This window comes from Panulirus ornatus, chromosome 59 (genome assembly GCF_036320965.1).
Source record: "Panulirus ornatus isolate Po-2019 chromosome 59, ASM3632096v1, whole genome shotgun sequence".
In the NCBI taxonomy this organism is placed as follows: Eukaryota; Metazoa; Arthropoda; class Malacostraca; order Decapoda; family Palinuridae; genus Panulirus; species Panulirus ornatus.
In genome coordinates this window covers 1,682,286-1,705,578 of record NC_092282.1, presented here as the reverse complement: position 1 = coordinate 1,705,578, position 23,293 = coordinate 1,682,286, and the positions used below count along the sequence as shown (strand labels likewise).

Sequence of the window (23,293 nt, the reverse complement as noted above, 5' to 3'; positions counted from 1 at the left end):
TAACACTATGCTGTAGTGACAACACCAACACTATGCTGTAGTGACAACACTAACACTATACTGTAGTGACAACACTAACACTATGCTGTAATGGCAAAATTGACACCATGCTGCAGTGACAACACTGACACCGTGCTGTAGTGACAACACTGACACCATGCTGCAGTGACAACACTGACACCATGCTATAGTGACAACACTGACACCATGCTGCAGTGACAACACTGACACCATGCTGTAGTGACAACACTGACATCATGCTGTAGTGACAACACTGACACCATGCTGTAGTGACAACACTGACATCATGCTGTAGTGACAACACTGACACCATGCTGTATCCACCTCCAGCAGTTGACTACGGGATGCAGGACCTGGCGGGGATGAAGCCTTCGCCCTCCACACCCCCGCTGACCTTCCCCTCCAGAGTGTACGGGGGCACACAGGTTCCCCAGAGACAGACCTGCACCCTACCTGCTAATACTTCCATACCTTCCCTTAATCAGGTACGTCAGCAACATTGTTTATAATCAGTCATTATAAATCATACAAGTCTCACGTAAGTGTTACCATGGCTGCTGGACACTGCTGAACCAAACATAAACAAAGCTCATATACTTCCTTCCCTCCGTCAGTAGCAGGTTCTCCTCTGACCTTTTCCCATGATGACTCATGCTAAGCGTCTCTTGATTCTCCTTCACACTGCTCCCTCCAGGAGTCCGTCCTCCCCAGATCTTCTACGCAGACCCTCACACACTCACATCCCTCTACCTTCATCGGATCCGGCTCCTGCCTCACCCATTAGCTCTTCTCCGAGCCTTGTCACCCCGACCCAGCCCTTCTTACAATAAACCTTACAACTATAACTGTAACTCTCCAGTTGTTCTCCTTTTCGACCCCGTAACAATCTCAACTCCATCCTGACCTCTCTCACACCCTGTCCCCTGACATTCTCCCATTCCATCTGAACTCCTTCTCACCTGCAGTGACTCTGTCAACTCCTCAACCTTCTTAACATTAGTTTGTCCCACTCATTCACTCTCTTCTCTTGTCTCCCGCCTCATACGTTAGGCCAGAATCTTCCCTCATACGTAGCCAGATCTTCTCCCTCCCTCATACGTAGCCAGATCTTCTCCCTCCCTCATACGTAGCCAGATCTTCTCCCTCCCTCATACGTAGCCAGATCTTCTCCCTCCCTCATACGTAGCCAGATCTTCTCCCTCCCTCATACGTAGCCAGATCTTCTCCCTCCCTCATACGTAGCCAGATCTTCTCCCTCCCTCATACGTAGCCAGATCTTCTCCCTCCCTCATACGTAGCCAGATCTTCTCCCTCCCTCATACGTAGCCAGATCTTCTCCCTCCCTCATACGTAGCCAGATCTTCTCCCTCCCTCATACGTAGCCAGATCTTCTCCCTCCCTCATACGTAGCCAGATCTTCTCCCTCCCTCATACGTAGCCAGATCTTCTCCCTCCCTCATACGTAGCCAGATCTTCTCCCTCCCTCATACGTAGCCAGATCTTCTCCCTCCCTCATACGTAGCCAGATCTTCTCCCTCCCTCATACGTAGCCAGATCTTCTCCCTCCCTCATACGTAGCCAGATCTTCTCCCTCCCTCATACGTAGCCAGATCTTCTCCCTCCCTCATACGTAGCCAGATCTTCTCCCTCCCTCATACGTAGCCAGATCTTCTCCCTCCCTCATACGTAGCCAGATCTTCTCCCTCCCTCATACGTAGCCAGATCTTCTCCCTCCCTCATACGTAGCCAGATCTTCTCCCTCCCTCATACGTAGCCAGATCTTCTCCCTCCCTCATACGTAGCCAGATCTTCTCCCTCCCTCATACGTAGCCAGATCTTCTCCCTCCCTCATACGTAGCCAGATCTTCTCCCTCCCTCATACGTAGCCAGATCTTCTCCCTCCCTCATACGTAGCCAGATCTTCTCCCTCCCTCATACGTAGCCAGATCTTCTCCCTCCCTCATACGTAGCCAGATCTTCTCCCTCCCTCATACGTAGCCAGATCTTCTCCCTCCCTCATACGTAGCCAGATCTTCTCCCTCCCTCATACGTAGCCAGATCTTCTCCCTCCCTCATACGTAGCCAGATCTTCTCCCTCCCTCATACGTAGCCAGATCTTCTCCCTCCCTCATACGTAGCCAGATCTTCTCCCTCCCTCATACGTAGCCAGATCTTCTCCCTCCCTCATACGTAGCCAGATCTTCTCCCTCCCTCATACGTAGCCAGATCTTCTCCCTCCCTCATACGTAGCCAGATCTTCTCCCTCCCTCATACGTAGCCAGATCTTCTCCCTCCCTCATACGTAGCCAGATCTTCTCCCTCCCTCATACGTAGCCAGATCTTCTCCCTCCCTCATACGTAGCCAGATCTTCTCCCTCCCTCATACGTAGCCAGATCTTCTCCCTCCCTCATACGTAGCCAGATCTTCTCCCTCCCTCATACGTAGCCAGATCTTCTCCCTCCCTCATACGTAGCCAGATCTTCTCCCTCCCTCATACGTAGCCAGATCTTCTCCCTCCCTCATACGTAGCCAGATCTTCTCCCTCCCTCATACGTAGCCAGATCTTCTCCCTCCCTCATACGTAGCCAGATCTTCTCCCTCCCTCATACGTAGCCAGATCTTCTCCCTCCCTCATACGTAGCCAGATCTTCTCCCTCCCTCATACGTAGCCAGATCTTCTCCCTCCCTCATACGTAGCCAGATCTTCTCCCTCCCTCATACGTAGCCAGATCTTCTCCCTCCCTCATACGTAGCCAGATCTTCTCCCTCCCTCATACGTAGCCAGATCTTCTCCCTCCCTCATACGTAGCCAGATCTTCTCCCTCCCTCATACGTAGCCAGATCTTCTCCCTCCCTCATACGTAGCCAGATCTTCTCCCTCCCTCATACGTAGCCAGATCTTCTCCCTCCCTCATACGTAGCCAGATCTTCTCCCTCCCTCATACGTAGCCAGATCTTCTCCCTCCCTCATACGTAGCCAGATCTTCTCCCTCCCTCATACGTAGCCAGATCTTCTCCCTCCCTCATACGTAGCCAGATCTTCTCCCTCCCTCATACGTAGCCAGATCTTCTCCCTCCCTCATACGTAGCCAGATCTTCTCCCTCCCTCATACGTAGCCAGATCTTCTCCCTCCCTCATACGTAGCCAGATCTTCTCCCTCCCTCATACGTAGCCAGATCTTCTCCCTCCCTCATACGTAGCCAGATCTTCTCCCTCCCTCATACGTAGCCAGATCTTCTCCCTCCCTCATACGTAGCCAGATCTTCTCCCTCCCTCATACGTAGCCAGATCTTCTCCCTCCCTCATACGTAGCCAGATCTTCTCCCTCCCTCATACGTAGCCAGATCTTCTCCCTCCCTCATACGTAGCCAGATCTTCTCCCTCCCTCATACGTAGCCAGATCTTCTCCCTCCCTCATACGTAGCCAGATCTTCTCCCTCCCTCATACGTAGCCAGATCTTCTCCCTCCCTCATACGTAGCCAGATCTTCTCCCTCCCTCATACGTAGCCAGATCTTCTCCCTCCCTCATACGTAGCCAGATCTTCTCCCTCCCTCATACGTAGCCAGATCTTCTCCCTCCCTCATACGTAGCCAGATCTTCTCCCTCCCTCATACGTAGCCAGATCTTCTCCCTCCCTCATACGTAGCCAGATCTTCTCCCTCCCTCATACGTAGCCAGATCTTCTCCCTCCCTCATACGTAGCCAGATCTTCTCCCTCCCTCATACGTAGCCAGATCTTCTCCCTCCCTCATACGTAGCCAGATCTTCTCCCTCCCTCATACGTAGCCAGATCTTCTCCCTCCCTCATACGTAGCCAGATCTTCTCCCTCCCTCATACGTAGCCAGATCTTCTCCCTCCCTCATACGTAGCCACATCTCCCTCCCTCATACGTAGCCAGATCTTCTCCCTCCCTCATACGTAGCCAGATCTTCTCCCTCCCTCATACGTAGCCAGATCTTCTCCCTCCCTCATACGTAGCCAGATCTTCTCCCTCCCTCATACGTAGCCAGATCTTCTCCCTCCCTCATACGTAGCCAGATCTTCTCCCTCCCTCATACGTAGCCAGATCTTCTCCCTCCCTCATACGTAGCCAGATCTTCTCCCTCCCTCATACGTAGCCAGATCTTCTCCCTCCCTCATACGTAGCCAGATCTTCTCCCTCCCTCATACGTAGCCAGATCTTCTCCCTCCCTCATACGTAGCCAGATCTTCTCCCTCCCTCATACGTAGCCAGATCTTCTCCCTCCCTCATACGTAGCCAGATCTTCTCCCTCCCTCATACGTAGCCAGATCTTCTCCCTCCCTCATACGTAGCCAGATCTTCTCCCTCCCTCATACGTAGCCAGATCTTCTCCCTCCCTCATACGTAGCCAGATCTTCTCCCTCCCTCATACGTAGCCAGATCTTCTCCCTCCCTCATACGTAGCCAGATCTTCTCCCTCCCTCATACGTAGCCAGATCTTCTCCCTCCCTCATACGTAGCCAGATCTTCTCCCTCCCTCATACGTAGCCAGATCTTCTCCCTCCCTCATACGTAGCCAGATCTTCTCCCTCCCTCATACGTAGCCAGATCTTCTCCCTCCCTCATACGTAGCCAGATCTTCTCCCTCCCTCATACGTAGCCAGATCTTCTCCCTCCCTCATACGTAGCCAGATCTTCTCCCTCCCTCATACGTAGCCAGATCTTCTCCCTCCCTCATACGTAGCCAGATCTTCTCCCTCCCTCATACGTAGCCAGATCTTCTCCCTCCCTCATACGTAGCCAGATCTTCTCCCTCCCTCATACGTAGCCAGATCTTCTCCCTCCCTCATACGTAGCCAGATCTTCTCCCTCCCTCATACGTAGCCAGATCTTCTCCCTCCCTCATACGTAGCCAGATCTTCTCCCTCCCTCATACGTAGCCAGATCTTCTCCCTCCCTCATACGTAGCCAGATCTTCTCCCTCCCTCATACGTAGCCAGATCTTCTCCCTCCCTCATACGTAGCCAGATCTTCTCCCTCCCTCATACGTAGCCAGATCTTCTCCCTCCCTCATACGTAGCCAGATCTTCTCCCTCCCTCATACGTAGCCAGATCTTCTCCCTCCCTCATACGTAGCCAGATCTTCTCCCTCCCTCATACGTAGCCAGATCTTCTCCCTCCCTCATACGTAGCCAGATCTTCTCCCTCCCTCATACGTAGCCAGATCTTCTCCCTCCCTCATACGTAGCCAGATCTTCTCCCTCCCTCATACGTAGCCAGATCTTCTCCCTCCCTCATACGTAGCCAGATCTTCTCCCTCCCTCATACGTAGCCAGATCTTCTCCCTCCCTCATACGTAGCCAGATCTTCTCCCTCCCTCATACGTAGCCAGATCTTCTCCCTCCCTCATACGTAGCCAGATCTTCTCCCTCCCTCATACGTAGCCAGATCTTCTCCCTCCCTCATACGTAGCCAGATCTTCTCCCTCCCTCATACGTAGCCAGATCTTCTCCCTCCCTCATACGTAGCCAGATCTTCTCCCTCCCTCATACGTAGCCAGATCTTCTCCCTCCCTCATACGTAGCCAGATCTTCTCCCTCCCTCATACGTAGCCAGATCTTCTCCCTCCCTCATACGTAGCCAGATCTTCTCCCTCCCTCATACGTAGCCAGATCTTCTCCCTCCCTCATACGTAGCCAGATCTTCTCCCTCCCTCATACGTAGCCAGATCTTCTCCCTCCCTCATACGTAGCCAGATCTTCTCCCTCCCTCATACGTAGCCAGATCTTCTCCCTCCCTCATACGTAGCCAGATCTTCTCCCTCCCTCATACGTAGCCACATCTCCCTCCCTCATACGTGGCCAGATCTTCTCCCTCCCTCATACGTAGCCAGATCTTCTCCCTCCCTCATACGTAGCCAGATCTTCTCCCTCCCTCATACGTAGCCAGATCTTCTCCCTCCCTCATACGTAGCCAGATCTTCTCCCTCCCTCATACGTAGCCAGATCTTCTCCCTCCCTCATACGTAGCCAGATCTTCTCCCTCCCTCATACGTAGCCAGATCTTCTCCCTCCCTCATACGTAGCCAGATCTTCTCTCTCTCTCTACCTTAGAGTCCGGGGATGTCTCCTCCTACCTTCTTCCTCTCTTCATAAGTGCCTTTCTTCCTCCTCCACCCACCCACACACACTCTTCATCCCGATGATTTCATTCATCACTTTAACTCACTTTTCCTTCCCTTTCCATGCAATATTTTTTTCTATTTACGTGAAACATATTGTTTCTCGTATTTCCGACCAGCGGAGCACATCATGACCTGGTTTGATACAACCAGGGCAAGACGCAATGTCTGATCCATATTGCTTTCTGAATCTCGCGCCGTTCCCAGGGGCCCACTTTCACACGGTACGACTGAGCTCCCAAGTAACACGTTGGACATGACCGTGTCCTTCACTCTGTCCCAGACCCCACCATCACATAATGACAACAGCATCGCTGGGGGCTACATGTATACGGCATCGCTGGGGGCTACATGTACACGGCATCGCTGGGGTCTACATGTATACGGCATTGCTGGGGGCTACATGTATACGGCACGGCATCGCTGGGGGCTACATGACTTTGCCATGGATGTTGGTAAATTTAGATATTTAATATCATATCTTATATGATGTGACTACAATGACGTAGGGAAATGTATGGTCTGATAGGTGCAAGTAACCATGCAGGATGGTAACTGTCCAAGTTATTCATCATGTGTACCAACATTCGTACTTCATCACAAGTATATACAAGAATTATCACGAAACACAATGACAAATATTCCCATCTGTGCATCGAACATCATCACTATAAACCAGTGTGTGTGGTTAGGAGGGGATGAAGGGGAGGGGGGAGCAGTATGGTGGGGTGGGTGGAGGGTAAGTATGGTGGTGTGTGTTGGGGGGTGACTGGTGGGGTGGGGGACCAGCTGAGAGGTTGAGGTCCTTCATGTGAAGAGGTTGAGGGAGGGTGGAGAGCTGGGGAGGACGCATTTACCATCCATTAAGACTTGAGCGCTTCTTAAGTACCGTCTTTGTGGGCAGCCAAGCAGTAGCCCTCCACTTAAGTGGCAGTTTGAAGATGCAGTTTCTCTCCCCACCCCCCTGACTGCCGCTCCTCCTCCGGCGAGGTCGACCTCAGATGTTACTGGTGACGACACCCTGAACATGCCACCCCCCCTCCTCCCTCCGGTGAGGACAGCCGCTACCAGGAACCAGCCACTGGTGGTGGCCCGTCACGATCACCACTAGAAATAACTACATCATCTACGTAGCACATGTCCATCATCTACGTAGCACATGTCCATCATGATGTAATGTCCATCATGGTTACTGGGAGTTACTGAGGGACAGTATTGGACCTGTACAGAACTGGTCCGGCCCATGTTTCACGGTCATGTGGTGTCACTTCCACTATCATGTTCATCCCTTAGGAAGTGATTTAAAAACACATTCATTTTAAACAGAAAACTATTCTCAGTTGTGGACCGAAACCACAGCTCCCTATCTACAACCAAGCCCGACATACGTTTCCATGGTTTCCCTAGACGCTTCACATGCCTTAGTTCAATCCTTCGTCAGAACGTCGATCCCAGTATACCACATCGTTCCAATTCACTCTATCTTACGCATGCCTCTCACCCTCTCCAAGTTCAAGTTCTCACACATATATCTAGTTTTTCATCATTTCTTCACTCATTCTCTCCATATGGCCAAACCATTTCAACACCCCATCTTCTGCTCTCTCAACCACACTCATATATGCACGACGAGGAGGGGGGGGAGGGGGGTCGTCTACTGAGGAGTTGTGGTGGGACCCTGTCATAGGTGGGATATTTGTGGGATGTACAGCGGAAGCCCACATAGGGACGCGTCCTTAGGAGGTGTGGTTGGAAGCTGCTGTGGGTGTTGGGTAGTTGGTGTGGGTGGGTAGTTGGTGTGGGTGCTGGGTGGTTGGTGAGGGTGCTGGGTGGTTGGTGAGGGTGCTGGGTGGTTGGTGAGGGTGCTGGGTGGTTGCTGTGGCACTTGTCTTTCAACTCCCGAAGTCGCTTGTGGGGGAGCCGGGGATTGCTGGGGGGAGGGAGGGGGCTCCGGATGTGCGAGAAACCACCGAAATTATCAAGATTAGTACCTATGAACTAGTGGAATAAGTCTCATTATCTTAGATGATCCGTGGTAAAAATAATTCCCCTCCCTCCAGTTTCTACGTTACAGAAACTGATGAACTTCACACACGTCTCAGTATAATGTGACCAACTGAATGAAATATTTTGTGTTTCCTATTTTGTCCAGTATTTACGTAACTCACTTTGATGTAACATTCTGCCAACGCATTACAAGAGGGAATATGACCGAGACATTGAAAAATATACATAATTCGCTCTGTACAGAAGGCTGAAGGTCACTTAAACATCCTGTGGTCCCCTCACAGAAAACGTATCATTCGTTTGAACTAATTTTAGCGTTGCCCTGAGTAGCACTAGTACTATGTGTGATAGCGGGTTGGTCCATCAATTAAGCGTCAGTTTGTTATCTGCACGAGGGCGACGTGGCTTCCTGTCCTGCCGAGGACGACCTCCAGCATACCAGTAGCGCCATCCCCAAGACCACAGCGAAAATAAGAAAAAATATATAGCGTTTGCTCCGTTATCGTGATTGGTCGAGCCGTTCACCGCGGGTAATCGTGATTGGCGGAAACGGCTGAGCCTCTTTGGTTGTGACTGGTGCTGAAATTGCGGCCATCATTATTTTCAAATATTTTCTCGTAAAATAACATTTATATTTCTTGCCAGGAAAGAAACCGAGAGCTCGAGCGTGTGTGTGTGTGTCTCATGTATAACTACCATGGACACTTTCTTCATGGAAAGCAAAGAAAGCTAAAAAGCTGGCTGCAGGCTAGTCACTGAGAGAGAGAGAGAGAGAGAGAGAGAGAGAGAGAGAGAGAGAGAGAGAGAGAGAGAGAGAGAGAGGAAATAACACTAGCGTAACACAAGAACAACGTGGGGGGGGGGGGGAGGGTTAGGACAGCGTGCCAGATATGGCACAGACCACATGGGGACACATGATCGTGGAGACAGACAGAGGACATGACACATGACCAGCCTTGCACGGGACACAGGCCACGCTTGGAAGACGCCATACGTGGCAGAGGCCAGACATGGGAGAGAGGCCAGACATGGGAGAGAGGCCAGACATGGGAGGGAGGCCAGACATGGGAGGGAGGCCAGACATGGGAGGGAGGCTAGGCGGGGGTAAGCAGCTGCTCAGCTTCCGCTGGAGAGCTGGTAAAAGTCACTCATGTTCACTCGTTGTCATGTGTCAAGCCATGACCTTCTGGGGTTGTCATGTCAAGCCATGACCTTCTGGGGTTGTCATGTGTCAAGCCATGACCTTCTGGGGTTGTCATGTCAAGCCATGACCTTCTGGGGTTGTCATGTGTCAAGCCATGACCTTCTGGAGTTGTCATGTGTCAAGCCATGACCTGGGGTTGTCATGTGTCAGGCCATGACCTTCTGGGGTTGTCATGTGTCAGGCCATGACCTTTTGAGGTTGTTATGTGTCAAGCCATGACCTTCTGGGGTTGTCATGTCAAGCCATGACCTTCTGGGGTTGTCATGTGTCAATCCATGATCTTCTGGGGTTGTCGTGTCAAGCCATGACCTTCTGGGGTTGTCATGTCAAGTCATGACCTTCTGGGGTTGTCATGTCAAGTCATGACATCCTGAGTTATCACGTGTTTCACATAAACAGTCGTGAACACGTGGGTGTAGCAGCGAGGGTCAACACCTGGGTGTAGCAGTGAGGGTCAACACGTGGGTGTAGCAGTGAGGGTCAACACGTGGGTGTAGCAGTGAGGGTCAACACGTGGGTGTAGCAGAGGTGGAGCGCCAACATATCGCTGGTGAGGTTTGACCCTCGGTGATGGCCAGGGTCAGCAGGGTCGTGTCAACACTGGCTGACACGGTCACTGACAATGTCCCGTGATGATGACCTTCACGAGTGAGAGGTCAAGACTGGGTCAAGAACCAGGAGAAGGTGTCAGGGGGAGGGGTCGTAACAACCAATAGCTATTTACCAGCTAACTTGGTTGTCATACAAAACTCTCACACAGGCACCATTTTACACACACACACACACACACACACACACACACACACACACACACACACACTGCGTTTTCTTTAATAGCCTCTTAACCATTTCATTTGTCTATTATTTGCTGATCAGTGTTGTTGTTGTTGTCTCGTATTGTTTCCCTTGTGAGTGGGAGGGGAGGAGTGAGGGAGGGGGCTGGTACCTGGCCTCTGTTGACACACCACCTCGTCAGTGTAGTACGTGTCAACACGGGAGGAGAACACACACACACACACACACACACACACACACATGGTGGCTGGCTGGTAATATAGATCCCGCGGATTATGGCTCTTGATGCACCACGTGGCTTCGAACCCCACGTCCATCCCTCCGCAGGCGCCCCCGGAGTTCGCTCTGTGATCTTGTGAGCCACTGAAGAGTGATCACTGGTGCAGGAGGGAGAGCAAGGGTGTGCTGGTGGTTGTTGTGGGGTTGTGGACCCTCCTGTACCGTGGGATGTGATAACCAACTCATAACACTTTGTGTGTGTGTGGGGGGGTCGTGTGTTGTGTGGGTGTGCGGCTGTGTCTGTCTCTCCCGTCACCTGAGCTGACTAGCACAGCCAACCTTGTCCAGCCTCGTGAGCGACACGTTCGGTTATAATATCTGCTTCTGCTGAATATAATTACTACAGTAATTACCCTCATTAGCATCATTCAAAATGTCGTGTGCGGATGTACACCCTCCTCCCGGGTCCTCTGTGTGTGTGTGACCCGGGTTGGGTCAGGTCAGGTCAGGTCAGGGTAAGACAGGACTCGGGTCTATGGTGTGAATGACGTCACGTGAGAACACAAATATGTACAAAAATTTTTGATGTTGGCAATCATCACACCTATTGTTTTGCACACAGTATATATATATATATATATATATATATATATATATATATATATATATATATATATATATATATATATATATATGTATATATATATATATATATGGCGTGAGGCAACCCTGCTCCCCCAGAGATCAGGGGTTCACGAGGAAGGATCAGGATTACATCAATATCAGGTGTTATGATAACGTCTTAACATCACTACAACAGACTAAGAGGATAACATAATTAAGAGGAAGAATAACGAGAGAGAACCAGGCAACAACTGGGTTCTGGAAGATTCATCTTTCCCTCCATTAGGTTAACTACTGTGACACAGGTTGTCCTGATCCAGGATCAATCAACTTGACTCATCCTTCCGACTGTTCAAGGGTTTACCTCTCCTCTTGTCTTGTAAACTATAGTGTTCCTCAAGGTCCTGCTGTATGTGTGTTCCTCAAGGTCCTGCTTCATGTGTGTTCCTCAAGGTCCTGCTTCATGTGTGTTCCTCAAGGTCTTGCTGTATGACCTACGTTCTTCCTACATCAGTCACCTGTTTACCCACATGGTAATCCTCTCCACTTCTCTCCTTAAGAAGAATTCTTTGTTCCTTTGCTTCCCCTTAGCACCAAGCCTCCTTACTTGTACGTTCTGTGTCGCGGGGAGGCGATACACAGAAGGTACGTCACCAGTTGATTTACCAATATTTAAGCATCAGTTTCCATTTGATGATATTGTTGGAGGCGCCACATGACATAAACAGAGCGCAGTACACGACCACAGGCAAAGTTGGGATACAGCTGTGTGGCCATACATCATCAGCAGGTGGCCCGTGGCTCTCCCGGGGTAGACCAGCCAGGGGCAGATGTGTTGTTGGTTAATCTACAGGTCTCAGGCCACATGCAGGCCTACACCAGCTGAGATAAGGCTTTATCTGTTCCACCGGCTGGACTTGACCGCGGCCAGATAACACTATTGTCGGGGAGAGTCGGTAGGCGATGGGGGAGGTTAGGTGGCACCCCTGTCTGTCCTCAGGTGATGTAGGTGAGCAGGAGGGTCAGGTGGCACCCCTGTCTGTCCTCAGGTGATGTAGGTGAGCAGGAGGGTCAGGTGGCACCCCTGTCTGTCCTCAGGTGATGTAGGTGAGCAGGAGGTTAGGTGGCACCCCTGTCTGTCCTCAGGTGATGTAGGTGAGCAGGAGGGTCAGGTGGCACCCCTGTCTGTCCTCAGGTGATGTAGGTGAGCAGGAGAGTCAGGTGGCATCCCTGTCTGTCCTCAGGTGGTGACGGTATAGTATATCAACAGTTGTTTGTATGGTTCTGGTGGCCAGCTGGGTCAACATAGCCGATGTCCACTGTTTATGATAAACTTGCAGATGATGACACCAGATGTCACTGTAATACTACACACAGCACCAGCCTCAGGCTACACCCACACTACACACAGCACCAGCCTCAGGCTACACCCACACTACACACAGCACCAGCCTCAGGCTACACCCACACTACACACAGCACCAGCTTCAGGCTACACCCACACTACACACAGCACCAGCCTCAGGCTACACCCACACTACACACAGCACCAGCCTCAGGCTACACCCACACTACACACAGCACCAGCCTCAGGCTACACCCACACTACACACAGCACCAGCTTCAGGCTACACCCACACTACACACAGCACCAGCCTCAGGCTACACCCACACTACACACAGCACCAGCTTCAGGCTACACCCACACTACACACAGCACCAGCTTCAGGCTACACCCACACTACACACAGCACCAGCCTCAGGCTACACCCACACTACACACAGCACCAGCTTCAGGCTACACCCACACTACACACAGCACCAGCTTCAGGCTACACCCACACTACACACAGCACCAGCCTCAGGCTACACCCACACTACACACAGCACCAGCTTCAGGCTACACCCACACTACACACAGCACCAGCTTCAGGCTACACCCACACTACACACAGCACCAGCTTCAGGCTACACCCACACTACACACAACACCAGCTTCAGGCTACACCCACACTACACACAGCTTCAGGATACAGGCAGAGTACACCCAATAACAGTTTAAAAGGTATTTCATAACAATACTTAACTCGTACCAAAATATCCAAATATCGGTTTGGGGACTGGGTGTGTTGGGTTCGAATCCAGGAGTGACCGGGTGACACTCTGAGTTGTCTTAGAAAAGGTGAAGGTCAAGGTCATGTGGAGGAAGACCGCCAGGATGAGCAAGGTACACCACTCACAAAGGGTTGAAATGAACCTTGAAACCGAACGTTACATCCGTGTCATATATCCCTACCGTGAGAGCCAGCCATTATCACTACCCATAGAGAAATGACGGTCACTTCAGGAAGTGGTGGTGTGCGTGGGTGCTTGGTGAACACGACCCGTCCTCATATGAGAGATGATCCAGGTACAGAATTATGAAGGATAGCGGCAGGGTTGGGGGTGAGGGGATCAGTGAGAGAGACGGGTGAGGCAGTCTGTAGCATTCGGTGTGAACGTTTCAGCCACGAGGAATGAAGGACAGGAAATGGTAATTACGAGAGTAAAGTCAATAATTTTACGGAAACACCAAGAGACAAAGGCCTTGGCCAGCATTAACTATTATTTCCTATTAAATCACCAGTGTCGGCCACTGTGCCACACAAGTCGATCCCTTAACATAATCATTCAACCTCTAAATCATGTTTACTTTGACAGAAAACACACAAAAACAAATGCTTTATGTCACTGTGTGTCTTGCAATGTATATACTATTTTCTTGGTTACTGAAGGACAAACAGTATTTTGTACTGATGTAAACTGATACAGTCTGTCTTGTGTACATTTGTTTATCATTATCATTTTACTTCTGGAAGATCATTTCTCTTTTCTTCAACTTTATAATGTTTTATAATGTAAGAATGATAATTATGTACCACACATGATGAGTGTAGTGTCTCTGGGGTGGTGTGGCAGCCAAGATTTCCCTGAGACAGACCTGAGTTAGAAGTATCATAGTCAAGAATGAACACGTAATTAAACCTAACCGAACCAAACACAATCAAGTTAACCTGAGCTACCTCAACTTATCATAATATAATGTAGCATTTATTATTTAGTGTTTTCCTGAGGTTGATGTAACTTAATCACATTTCCCCTAATTATCAACTTAGACTATCTAAATGTACTCTAACCAAGTAACATCACACCTGACCATATCTACGGTAACGTGACACCACGTAACTAACCACACGTTCCCTAACATGATGTTGTCTAACCAAGTCAAAGGAACCCTAACTAGAAATGTCTTACTCAACCTAACCTTGAAAAGTAAAGATTAGCCTATTTTAGATAATTTCACCAGACATGCTTTACCCTAACTAGACACAACCTATTTAATTAGACGTAGTTCTATCTACCCACACTGGCACTGGTTCAACCTATACTGAATCAACTTAAAATATATAACCTATGGTACTTTTATCTCTGGTTCACTTAACCTCCACCTGCCTGCCACGCATAGTAGATTGTCTGCTCCTGGGGTGGTTATAGGCTGCCCCTGGGGCGGTTCTAGGCCTCCCCTGGTGTGGTTGTAGCCTGGGGTGTGGGGGAGATCTAAGCTAACTGGGGTGTTGTTGTGTGTGTTGGCTGGTGTGTCAGGCGGGAGCCTGCGGGACGGCTGGGAGTGCAGGGAATGCGTCAACTGCGGAGTCTCCCACACTCCCCTCTGGCGGCGGGACTCCACCACCGGCCACTACCTCTGCAACGCCTGCGCCCTCTACACCCGAACCAACGGTATCAACCGGCCCCTCGGCAAGGCCCCTTCCAGACGACTCGTAAGTCCCCCTCACCTACTCCTGCAGGCCAGGGGTTCGACTCCAGGCGTCGCCGCCCGCTCCCTGCACGGCCACAAATAACATCTTAACTTGCAGCTTCTTGGCTCTAGGGTGGCAGGCAGGCCGTGCAGTACCGACGCGTCACATGTCGCCTGCTGTCTCCCTGTTGTATCATCGTGGCTGCGGGAGAGACGGCAGGAGGGCGCCAGAGGCAGCGAGACAAACCCTACCGTCTCTGTCTCCACCTCTCGTCTCACTCCTCAGTCTCCCCGCGTCCATGGCAACCCTCGCCTTGCTCTCTCTTCCTCTCTCTCACTCTCACTGTCTCTCTCACTCGGTCTGCCACTAACTCCTCCCTTTTGCTTGTTGCAGTGGACGACTACTACAGTTACTATGGGCTGCCGTCGCGGACCTATGACCCCATGAAGAGCAGGCGCCTGGTACGTGTCCCGCCCTACCCCTGCATGACCCTCTCCCGCATGACCTCCCTTCCTTCTGCTTAAGTTCTTTCATTTTCTTTCTCTATTTTCTCTCAACTCGACCTTGCTTCTGTAGCATGACTTTACGAGTCCTTACCCAGAGAATGACTAGAAAATACACCTTCCTGAAGCTGAACTTTGCCCCTGGTTGAATCAGGTCAGTGGCAATTATGACGTAAGTAAATGACATCATCAAACTTGGATCAGTTGAAGTTCTTGAAAATCTTCCATGCACATCATCCTTCAGTAGACTCTCATCTTGAAGGAAAACTAAACCTGCTTCCTTCCTCATCGACGGAGTTTGGTAAACAATAAGTTATCGAGACCGACTACGCCACGGACACACACACACACACACACACACCCGCTCCTCTGTGGGCCAAATGCTTCTTCCTGAAGACAAAATACTTTGACAATTTTAAGACGAATTTCTCGACAGATCAGAACCACTGATCTCCAGCTACATCAACATGAGAGAGGCTTCTCTGCTTGTTACTTGCTTGCTTATCTTCTTGTGCTTTTGTTTTATGTTTATAAGTCCCTACTAACTTCATCTGATAGTTATAATAATCAAATATAAGTACGAAATGGAAAAAAAGAAATTGAATTTAGTATGTCATGCAAATACCACGTCAAACCTTAAGTTAAAATTACATAACTTTCTATGATGAATACATCAACAGTTGTAAGTTTAATGTTTAAGATGATATTTCTCATATGTCTCCTGAACTTGATTATAGTTAAGTTGATAATATTTTGGCGACACAAATGTTGTATCTCATGTTATAATGATACGGAGGAGGAAAGTTACACACACACACACACACACACACACACACTACCAGCCCCATACACCAGCAGTCCCCCTGAACACCCCCTCCTGTAGCCACTGTGGTACACACGAGACTAAGGCAGGTCTGCTCTGGTCACCAGTCGGGGTCACGACGGATCGGTCAGATGTGCACCAACTGCCACACGACCGTCACCTCCCTCTGGCGACGCAACAGCCAGGGTGAACCTGTGTGCAACGCCTGCGGTCTGTACTTCAAGCTGCACAACGTCAACCGTCCTCTCACTATGAAGAAGGAGAGCATCCAGGTGCGTCCTGTAGGGAGGGAGAGGATGGGGCCAGGGGTACACCTCAGATAGATGGATGAGTATAATGATGGAGAGTGGGTTAGGAAGGGAATTGATGATGATGGAAGTGTGTTATTGAGTTCCTATCCAAGTAGATGCATGAATGTGGTGGTTAGGATGGTTGTGTAACAGGGCCCATGTACTGGACGATCAAATGTTCCAGGGTTGTGTCTGGGAGGTGTGAGTGATGATGGGAGACGTGCACGAGGCACATACACACGTACACCTGCCTCTGGTGGACACCAGGACACACCCACCCAAGGTGCAGGTGTGAGGTGTGGCACTGAGGTAGGAGTGTGGTGGCCGTACTGGCTCTGAGTGGAAACACGAAACTTAACACATGGTTAGTGTAACGTCCCTGTCACCCAGTCTAGAGCCCCTGGGGCTGACCTTCTAGCCCCTGTGACCCAGTCTAGAGCCCCTGGGGCTGACCTGACTCGCCCCTGTGACCCAGTCTAGAGCCCCTGGGGCTGAGTTGAGTCGTTCTGCTCCACAGACCAGGAAACGGAAGCCCAAGAAGAGCAGTGAGAGCAAGTCGTCGTCGTCGTCGTCGTCCATCGCCACGACCACCTCCTCCTCCATCGGGTCATCAGGGTCGTCCTCCATCATCTCCATGGCCTCCCCCTCTTCCTCCGCCTCCACCATCGCCTCCTCTTGTCCCTCCACCACATCCTCGGCCGCCTCCTCCACTTCCAAGTACCAGATGTCTTCCTCGCCCTCCGGTAAGTACTACTACCAAATTTATATATATATATATATATATATATATATATATATATATATATATATATATATATATATATATATATATATTGTCGATGTGTCATCAGTGGACTGAACCAGGGCATGTGAGGCGTCCGGGGTGCACGATGGAAAGGTGTGTGAGGCCTGGCTGTAGATAGGGAGCTGTGGTGTCCTTGCATTACACATGACAGCTGGAGAATGAAAGGAACCAGATGTGGCCTATCTTCGTTTGCTCCTGGCGCTACCTTGCTAACGCGGGAAACTGCGATCATGTATGAGGAAAAAAGAAAATACTTATGATTTCTGTTGTATTGTATCATGACATGTAGGGAGGCAGGCTGGGTCATCATATCAGTTCTCAGTTCCACCTGGACTACGGATGATATAAATTTTCACTATGAAACTTGCAAACATTGGAAGCTGTAGACTATCATGGAGGTGCTGTAGACTATCATGGAGGTGCTGTAGACTATCATGGAGGTGCTGTAGACTATCATGGAGGTGTTGTAGACTATCATGAAACACTCAGATTCACATGTGTTTTCCCAGGACTGTTTACGGTGAAGTCAGAGCCGTCAGCAGTAGGGTCGTACTCGTCCGTGTACGGGTCGTCGTCCTTGTCGTCGTACGGGCAACAGACGACGCCCCCAGCGGTGTCGTCCGCCTCTCTGCTGGGGTCGTCGCTGCCGCCGCTGCTACCGCCTTACTCCCTGCAGGGGCTCAAGTCACCTGCCACCCCAGCCACCACCCTGCAGTATGGTGGCATCAAGGGCGAGCCACACTCGCCTGGCGCCGCTGGTGGTGGCGTGGCCGAGGTAGGCCACTTGCCCCACGCCCACTCCGGCGTCCACCACGCTTCCTCCAGCGTCCTGAACGCCTCCTCCAGGGTGGGAGGAGTGTCAGCCTCCAGCACGACCCAACTGCCCACCACCTCAGCCGTCGTCTCTAGCGCTCCTCACTACACCTCCAGCAACATGGTCTTGCCTCATATCGTAACCCCCAGCAGTCTGGGTGTGGCCTACCACGGCCACTCCCCGCCCCTCACCCCCTCCAGCCAGCCACCTCTCGACCACCTCGCCTGGAAGACCAAATGAAACAGAGTTCGGGAGAGAGGGAGGGAGAGAGAGAGAGAGAGAGAGAGAGAGAGAGGATAGAAAGACAAGGGCTGGTGATGAAGACCTTCCTGACGGAGGGAGAGAAAATCATCAACTCTTGCTAGTTGACGTCCTAGTGTTGTCCAGAGTAACTAGAGGCCATGCTAGGTGAAGCGGGCCACCTAGTGCAGTAGTGTATACTGGTTTGCTGTAGAGTCTTGAGGTCCTCGAGTAGTCTACAGTGTGGGTGTACCTGGTATGAGGGTCGAGCTGCGGCCGGTATACTGTAGTTCACATAAGGTTGCCTTACATTAGCTCATCTAACGTCAACACACCAAAGACAGGCGAGAGGTGTTGTGTGCCAAAGATAGACGTATTTGAACACCGCGACGAATTGTTGAACAGAGAGAGAGAGAGAGAGAGAGAGAGAGAGAGAGAGAGAGAGAGAGAGAGAGAGAGAGAGAGAGAGAGAGAGAGAGAGAGATATGCCTGTGCTTGAGCGTAGTGAGTGAGTGCTGAGGTCTTGTGGCCTCGTAAGATGGTGTCACAAGGCAGAGGGCCGAGGTCGCCAAGTAGTCCCTGGTGTTGGCGGGTGTGTCACCACCTGGGCAGGTGTGTTGCTTGCTTCCGGGTGGTGGAGTGTGCTTCTGGCATCTACATATTCCACATGTGTCCCACTGGAAGCTCGGAGTCTCCCACCTCCCTCCGTCCCTCAGCCAGTCGCTTCCTAGTTGTGCTTGTGTGGTGGCGTGTGCACCAACCATCCTTCCTCCGTGCTGCATTATGGCGTTCCTTATGAGATCGTGTTTTGTTTCTCTACCTCCTCGTACACCCACTACGGTTTGGTTTACATTGCTTCCTACACGCGTCCCCTTGCTTCAGACACACACACACACACACACACACACACACACACACACACACACACACAACACACACACACACACACACACACACAAACACATCAATCTACCTCACTAATCTCATTAGTAGACATTCCTTGATAGATCACATTTCTTGACCTACGTAGTTTACCTAGATTTACATTAGTTTACTTTGCTTCGTAATATACTTTGTTTCTCTTTCTCGCCTGGTTTCCCTTGCTTCATAAGTTCTGGCACCTGCCTTCACACAAGTTTGCCTTGCCTCACGTCATCCTTAGCAGTACCACATCTGAGCCTCAAGTGTGCTTGAAACAGGACACACCAATTGACAGTAGTCACCCACAACCTACCCTCACCGTCTACAATGTCTCCATCAGCTGGACCAGCCGTACACATGCCTCCATCAGCTGGACCAGCCGTACACATGCCTCCATCAGCTGGACCAGCCGTACACACGCCTCCATCAGCTGGACCAGCCGTACACACGCCTCCATCAGCTGGACCAGCCGTATACACGCCTCCATCAGCTGGACCAGCCGTACACACGCCTCCATCAGCTGGACCAACTGTGTAAGAGGCAGGTTCTCACAGTCGTCACCTGCACAGCATACAAAGTCATCTATAATCTATGCTTGGTCGAAATTCTAACAAAATATCTAACGTGTCTTCTTCACCGAATGAAAGTCAGAATGAGGCATGTGATATAGTGTGGCAGGTGATGGAGGCCTGATGTTCTAACATTACCTTTACTACAGGTTCCTAGTTTGTAAACATCGATGATCATTTATAATTTTTCACGCAGTTACATCACGTCTGGAAGTCTGGGCTACTTGTGTCGTAAATCCTGCAGGAGATGTGGTCGAAGTACGTAATTTTCGGGTGGGATTCAAACCAAAGAAATGAGTCAAGGGATAACTTTAGTTCCACAGGTGAAGGGAGGTCATTATTGTGATGACCAGGATCAAGTGGAACCCCCCAGGGTTTGTTATGGTCCACCACCAGGGAGAGCTGGTCACGCACGAACCCCCCAGGGTTTGTTATGGTCCATCACCAGGGAGAGCTGGTCACGCACGAACCCCCCAGGGTTTGTTATGGTCCACCACCAGGGAGAGCTGGTCACACACAAGGCTCACACAGTGTGACAACACCCTAACCAGGTCTCAAAGACTGGAGTTGGTAACCCTTGTTTCCTGGAACCATGTCGGCCACTCCACCGTGAGCAGATGGGGCTAATAATGATGGTGATAACCACGATAATAATGATGATGGTCCTAGTAATGATGGTGACAGCCCCAGCATGATGGTGACAGCCCCAGCATGATGGTGACAGCCCCAGCATGATGGTGACAGCCCCAGCATGATGGTGACAGCCCCAGCATGATGGTGACACACCCACAGATGACGATGACGGTCAGCAGAGCTGGGGGACATCCATAGTGATGGCGTTCCTCCTCCGTTTTCGACCACAGAGAGCCAGTGCTGCTATATACGGGTGGCTGACGAGTGGTTTCTCAGGTGGCATTATATTAGCCGTCTGTATATAGCCAGAAGATCTTTATGTGCGCCTGATACACCCAGCAGGTCTCCAGCTGTCGCCAGCACCATTCTAAGCCTTGGTGCACACGTCGGCTGGCGCATCCCAACAGCCCAGCACAACACTCCTCGTGAATACCAATGAGGCACTTCTGGGTCTGATCAAGAGAGCTGTTCAGGGACGGCGGACATATCGACAGAAATTATTTCCTCACACCTTTGGCAAGACAGTGATACACTCGGCTGTTGCGGGAGGCCGATGTTTGATGTTAAATTAGTTCGCTCCTGAGGGTGATGACTGTATGCTGATAGACCTGGTGAGGAGTGAGGGAAGGAGCGAGGAGGCAATACTGTTTGTTGTGTAGCAAACAAAGGCCTCAACCACACCCTCTCCTCTCTCTCTCTCTCTCTCTCTCTCTCTCTCTCTCTCTCTCTCTCTCTCTCTCTCTCTCTCACACACACACACACACACACACACTAGTTTACATATGATCAACAAATCATTTCCAACATGAATGATAAACATTAGGAAGCAATGGTTGTCGACCCTTCTGCCCAGGCCAGGGCTACAGCACACGATACAGACGGATGCGACGCCCTGCCCGCCTGACCTGTTCACAACTTGTTCATGTTCTTCGTGAACTTTTATATCTCGCTGGTTCCTCATCAGTCCTCACTCGAGTCTTGGATGTGAGGAAATTGTTACATAACTCTTCCTTGTGTAACTAATTATCTGTTAATTAACAGTCTTTCCGGAGTCATTATCTTCTCCTCTCCATCAAGTATCATCACTCCAGTGGTGATGACCAAGTATCATCACTCCAGTGGTGATGACCGAGTATCATCACTCCAGTGGTGATGACCAAGTATCATCACTTCAGTGGTGATGACCAAGTATCATCACTTCAGTGGTGATGACCGAGCATCATCACTTCAGTGGTGATGACCAAGTATCATCACTTCAGTGGTGATGACCGAGTATCATCACTCCAGTGGTGATGACCGAGCATCATCACTTCAGTGGTGATGACCAAGTATCATCACTTCAGTGGTGATGACCAAGTATCATCACTCCAGTGGTGATGACCAAGTATCATCACTCCAGTGGTGATGACCAAGTATCATCACTCCAGTGGTGATGACCAAGTATCATCACTCCAGTGGTGATGACCAAGTATCATCACTTCAGTGGTGATGACCAAGTATCATGATGATGTAATAAGACCTGCTTGAATCAGGTCCCACTTGTCCTTTGTCCCTGGCGCTGGAGTCCTCAACTCCCGCCTTAGTTTAGTTGGCAGAGTAGGTCCCACCCACGCTGAACATTGGTGCTAGGATTGTAGTGTGGAGTCCTCAGGATCATCATAGCCTCCATCCTTAAAGGTCTGTCGACTTCAGATTTTAAGGAACCTTTCTGAAGGTCACCTGTGCTCGAGATGACGGCTGGTGTTGTGGGCGGCAGGACGGGGGTGTGTTAACCTCACAGACCATAACACGACTCACAGGAGTTGTTAACAAAGTCCTCATTATATAGTTACAGAACCCACCCTTAATATCTCAAGCCTACAGCCTTCTGTGACGTGACAAGTTCATGCATTAAGGCCTAAGGTAAACAGCTTAAAAACATTGTTCACCTTGAAAGCACTCGTGCCTCTAATGTAAATCATTTACAGAAGAGTTATGAGTCTGCAAGAAGCCTAGGATGTGACTGGGTTAATGTTAGTATTGTTAATGTTAGTAATGTTAACTCGGTAGTGTTAACAACAACAACAACATCATCCAGGGTAGTAATGCACATCAAGTGTCTTGTTTACCATGAGCGCATCAAGTGAGAGCCAACGGATTCCTCGAGGTTTTATCTTCACGCTAACATCTGAAACGTTTTATATTAAATTATAAGTTTACTTTAAACTTGGCGTAGTACTCCATCGTAGTACTCCATCGTAGTACTCCATCGTAGTACTCCATCGCAGTACTCCATCGCAGTACTCCATCGCAGTACTCCATCGTAGTACTCCATCGTAGTACTCCATCGTAGTACTCCATCGCAGTACTCCATCGCAGTACTCCATCTTTCTCTTCTAATGCAAACGGACTCAACCCATGACCGTCACTCCCTCACTAGTGCAAGGAACGTACAAAGCTTTGCGCTGATTGGTGGATGCTGCCTTACTGGAACTAGTAACTGGTTGAAATATATTACAAATCCACCAATCAGCGAGTTGAGAAAACGTGAGACAACGGTTGTCTCTGTGTTTCACGGAGACATTTCACGTTGGATAAACTTAAAAACTTACTGTGAGAAATGTAACGTGTGATATCCAAGTAAATCTTTCATAGTTTATCTCAGGTCATTGAGATGACGTCATATGGCAGGTGAGATCACAGGTCACAGTGACGTCAGGGGTCAGGAGTCATAGGTCCCAGAGGTTTGTGTGTCATGGGTCAGTGTTGGTGTGTTTGTTTGTGGCCCTTCCCAATGTAAACAACACGTTGTGTTGATAGCTGGTATGTGTGTGTTTTTTTTTCTAATTATCGATTGTTCTAAAACTACATATGTGAGCAATTAAATGACATGTTTCCCGA

The 23,293-nt window shown here is 50.1% G+C and overlaps 1 protein-coding gene across 1 annotated transcript in view; it reads left to right on the top strand.

Annotated features, from left to right (window-relative positions):
- The window catches only part of LOC139767369 (uncharacterized), a 55,626-nt gene extending 32,333 nt beyond the window's left edge, over positions 1–23,293 (top strand). The window contains exons 6-11 of the mRNA XM_071696696.1: positions 352–522; positions 11,409–11,551; positions 14,597–14,836; positions 16,249–16,413; positions 16,949–17,174; positions 17,746–23,293. Coding sequence (XP_071552797.1) covers positions 352–522; positions 11,409–11,551; positions 14,597–14,836; positions 16,249–16,413; positions 16,949–17,174; positions 17,746–18,290 — 1,490 coding nt within the window. The 3' untranslated portion in view covers positions 18,291–23,293. The remainder of the gene's footprint in view (positions 1–351; positions 523–11,408; positions 11,552–14,596; positions 14,837–16,248; positions 16,414–16,948; positions 17,175–17,745) is intronic.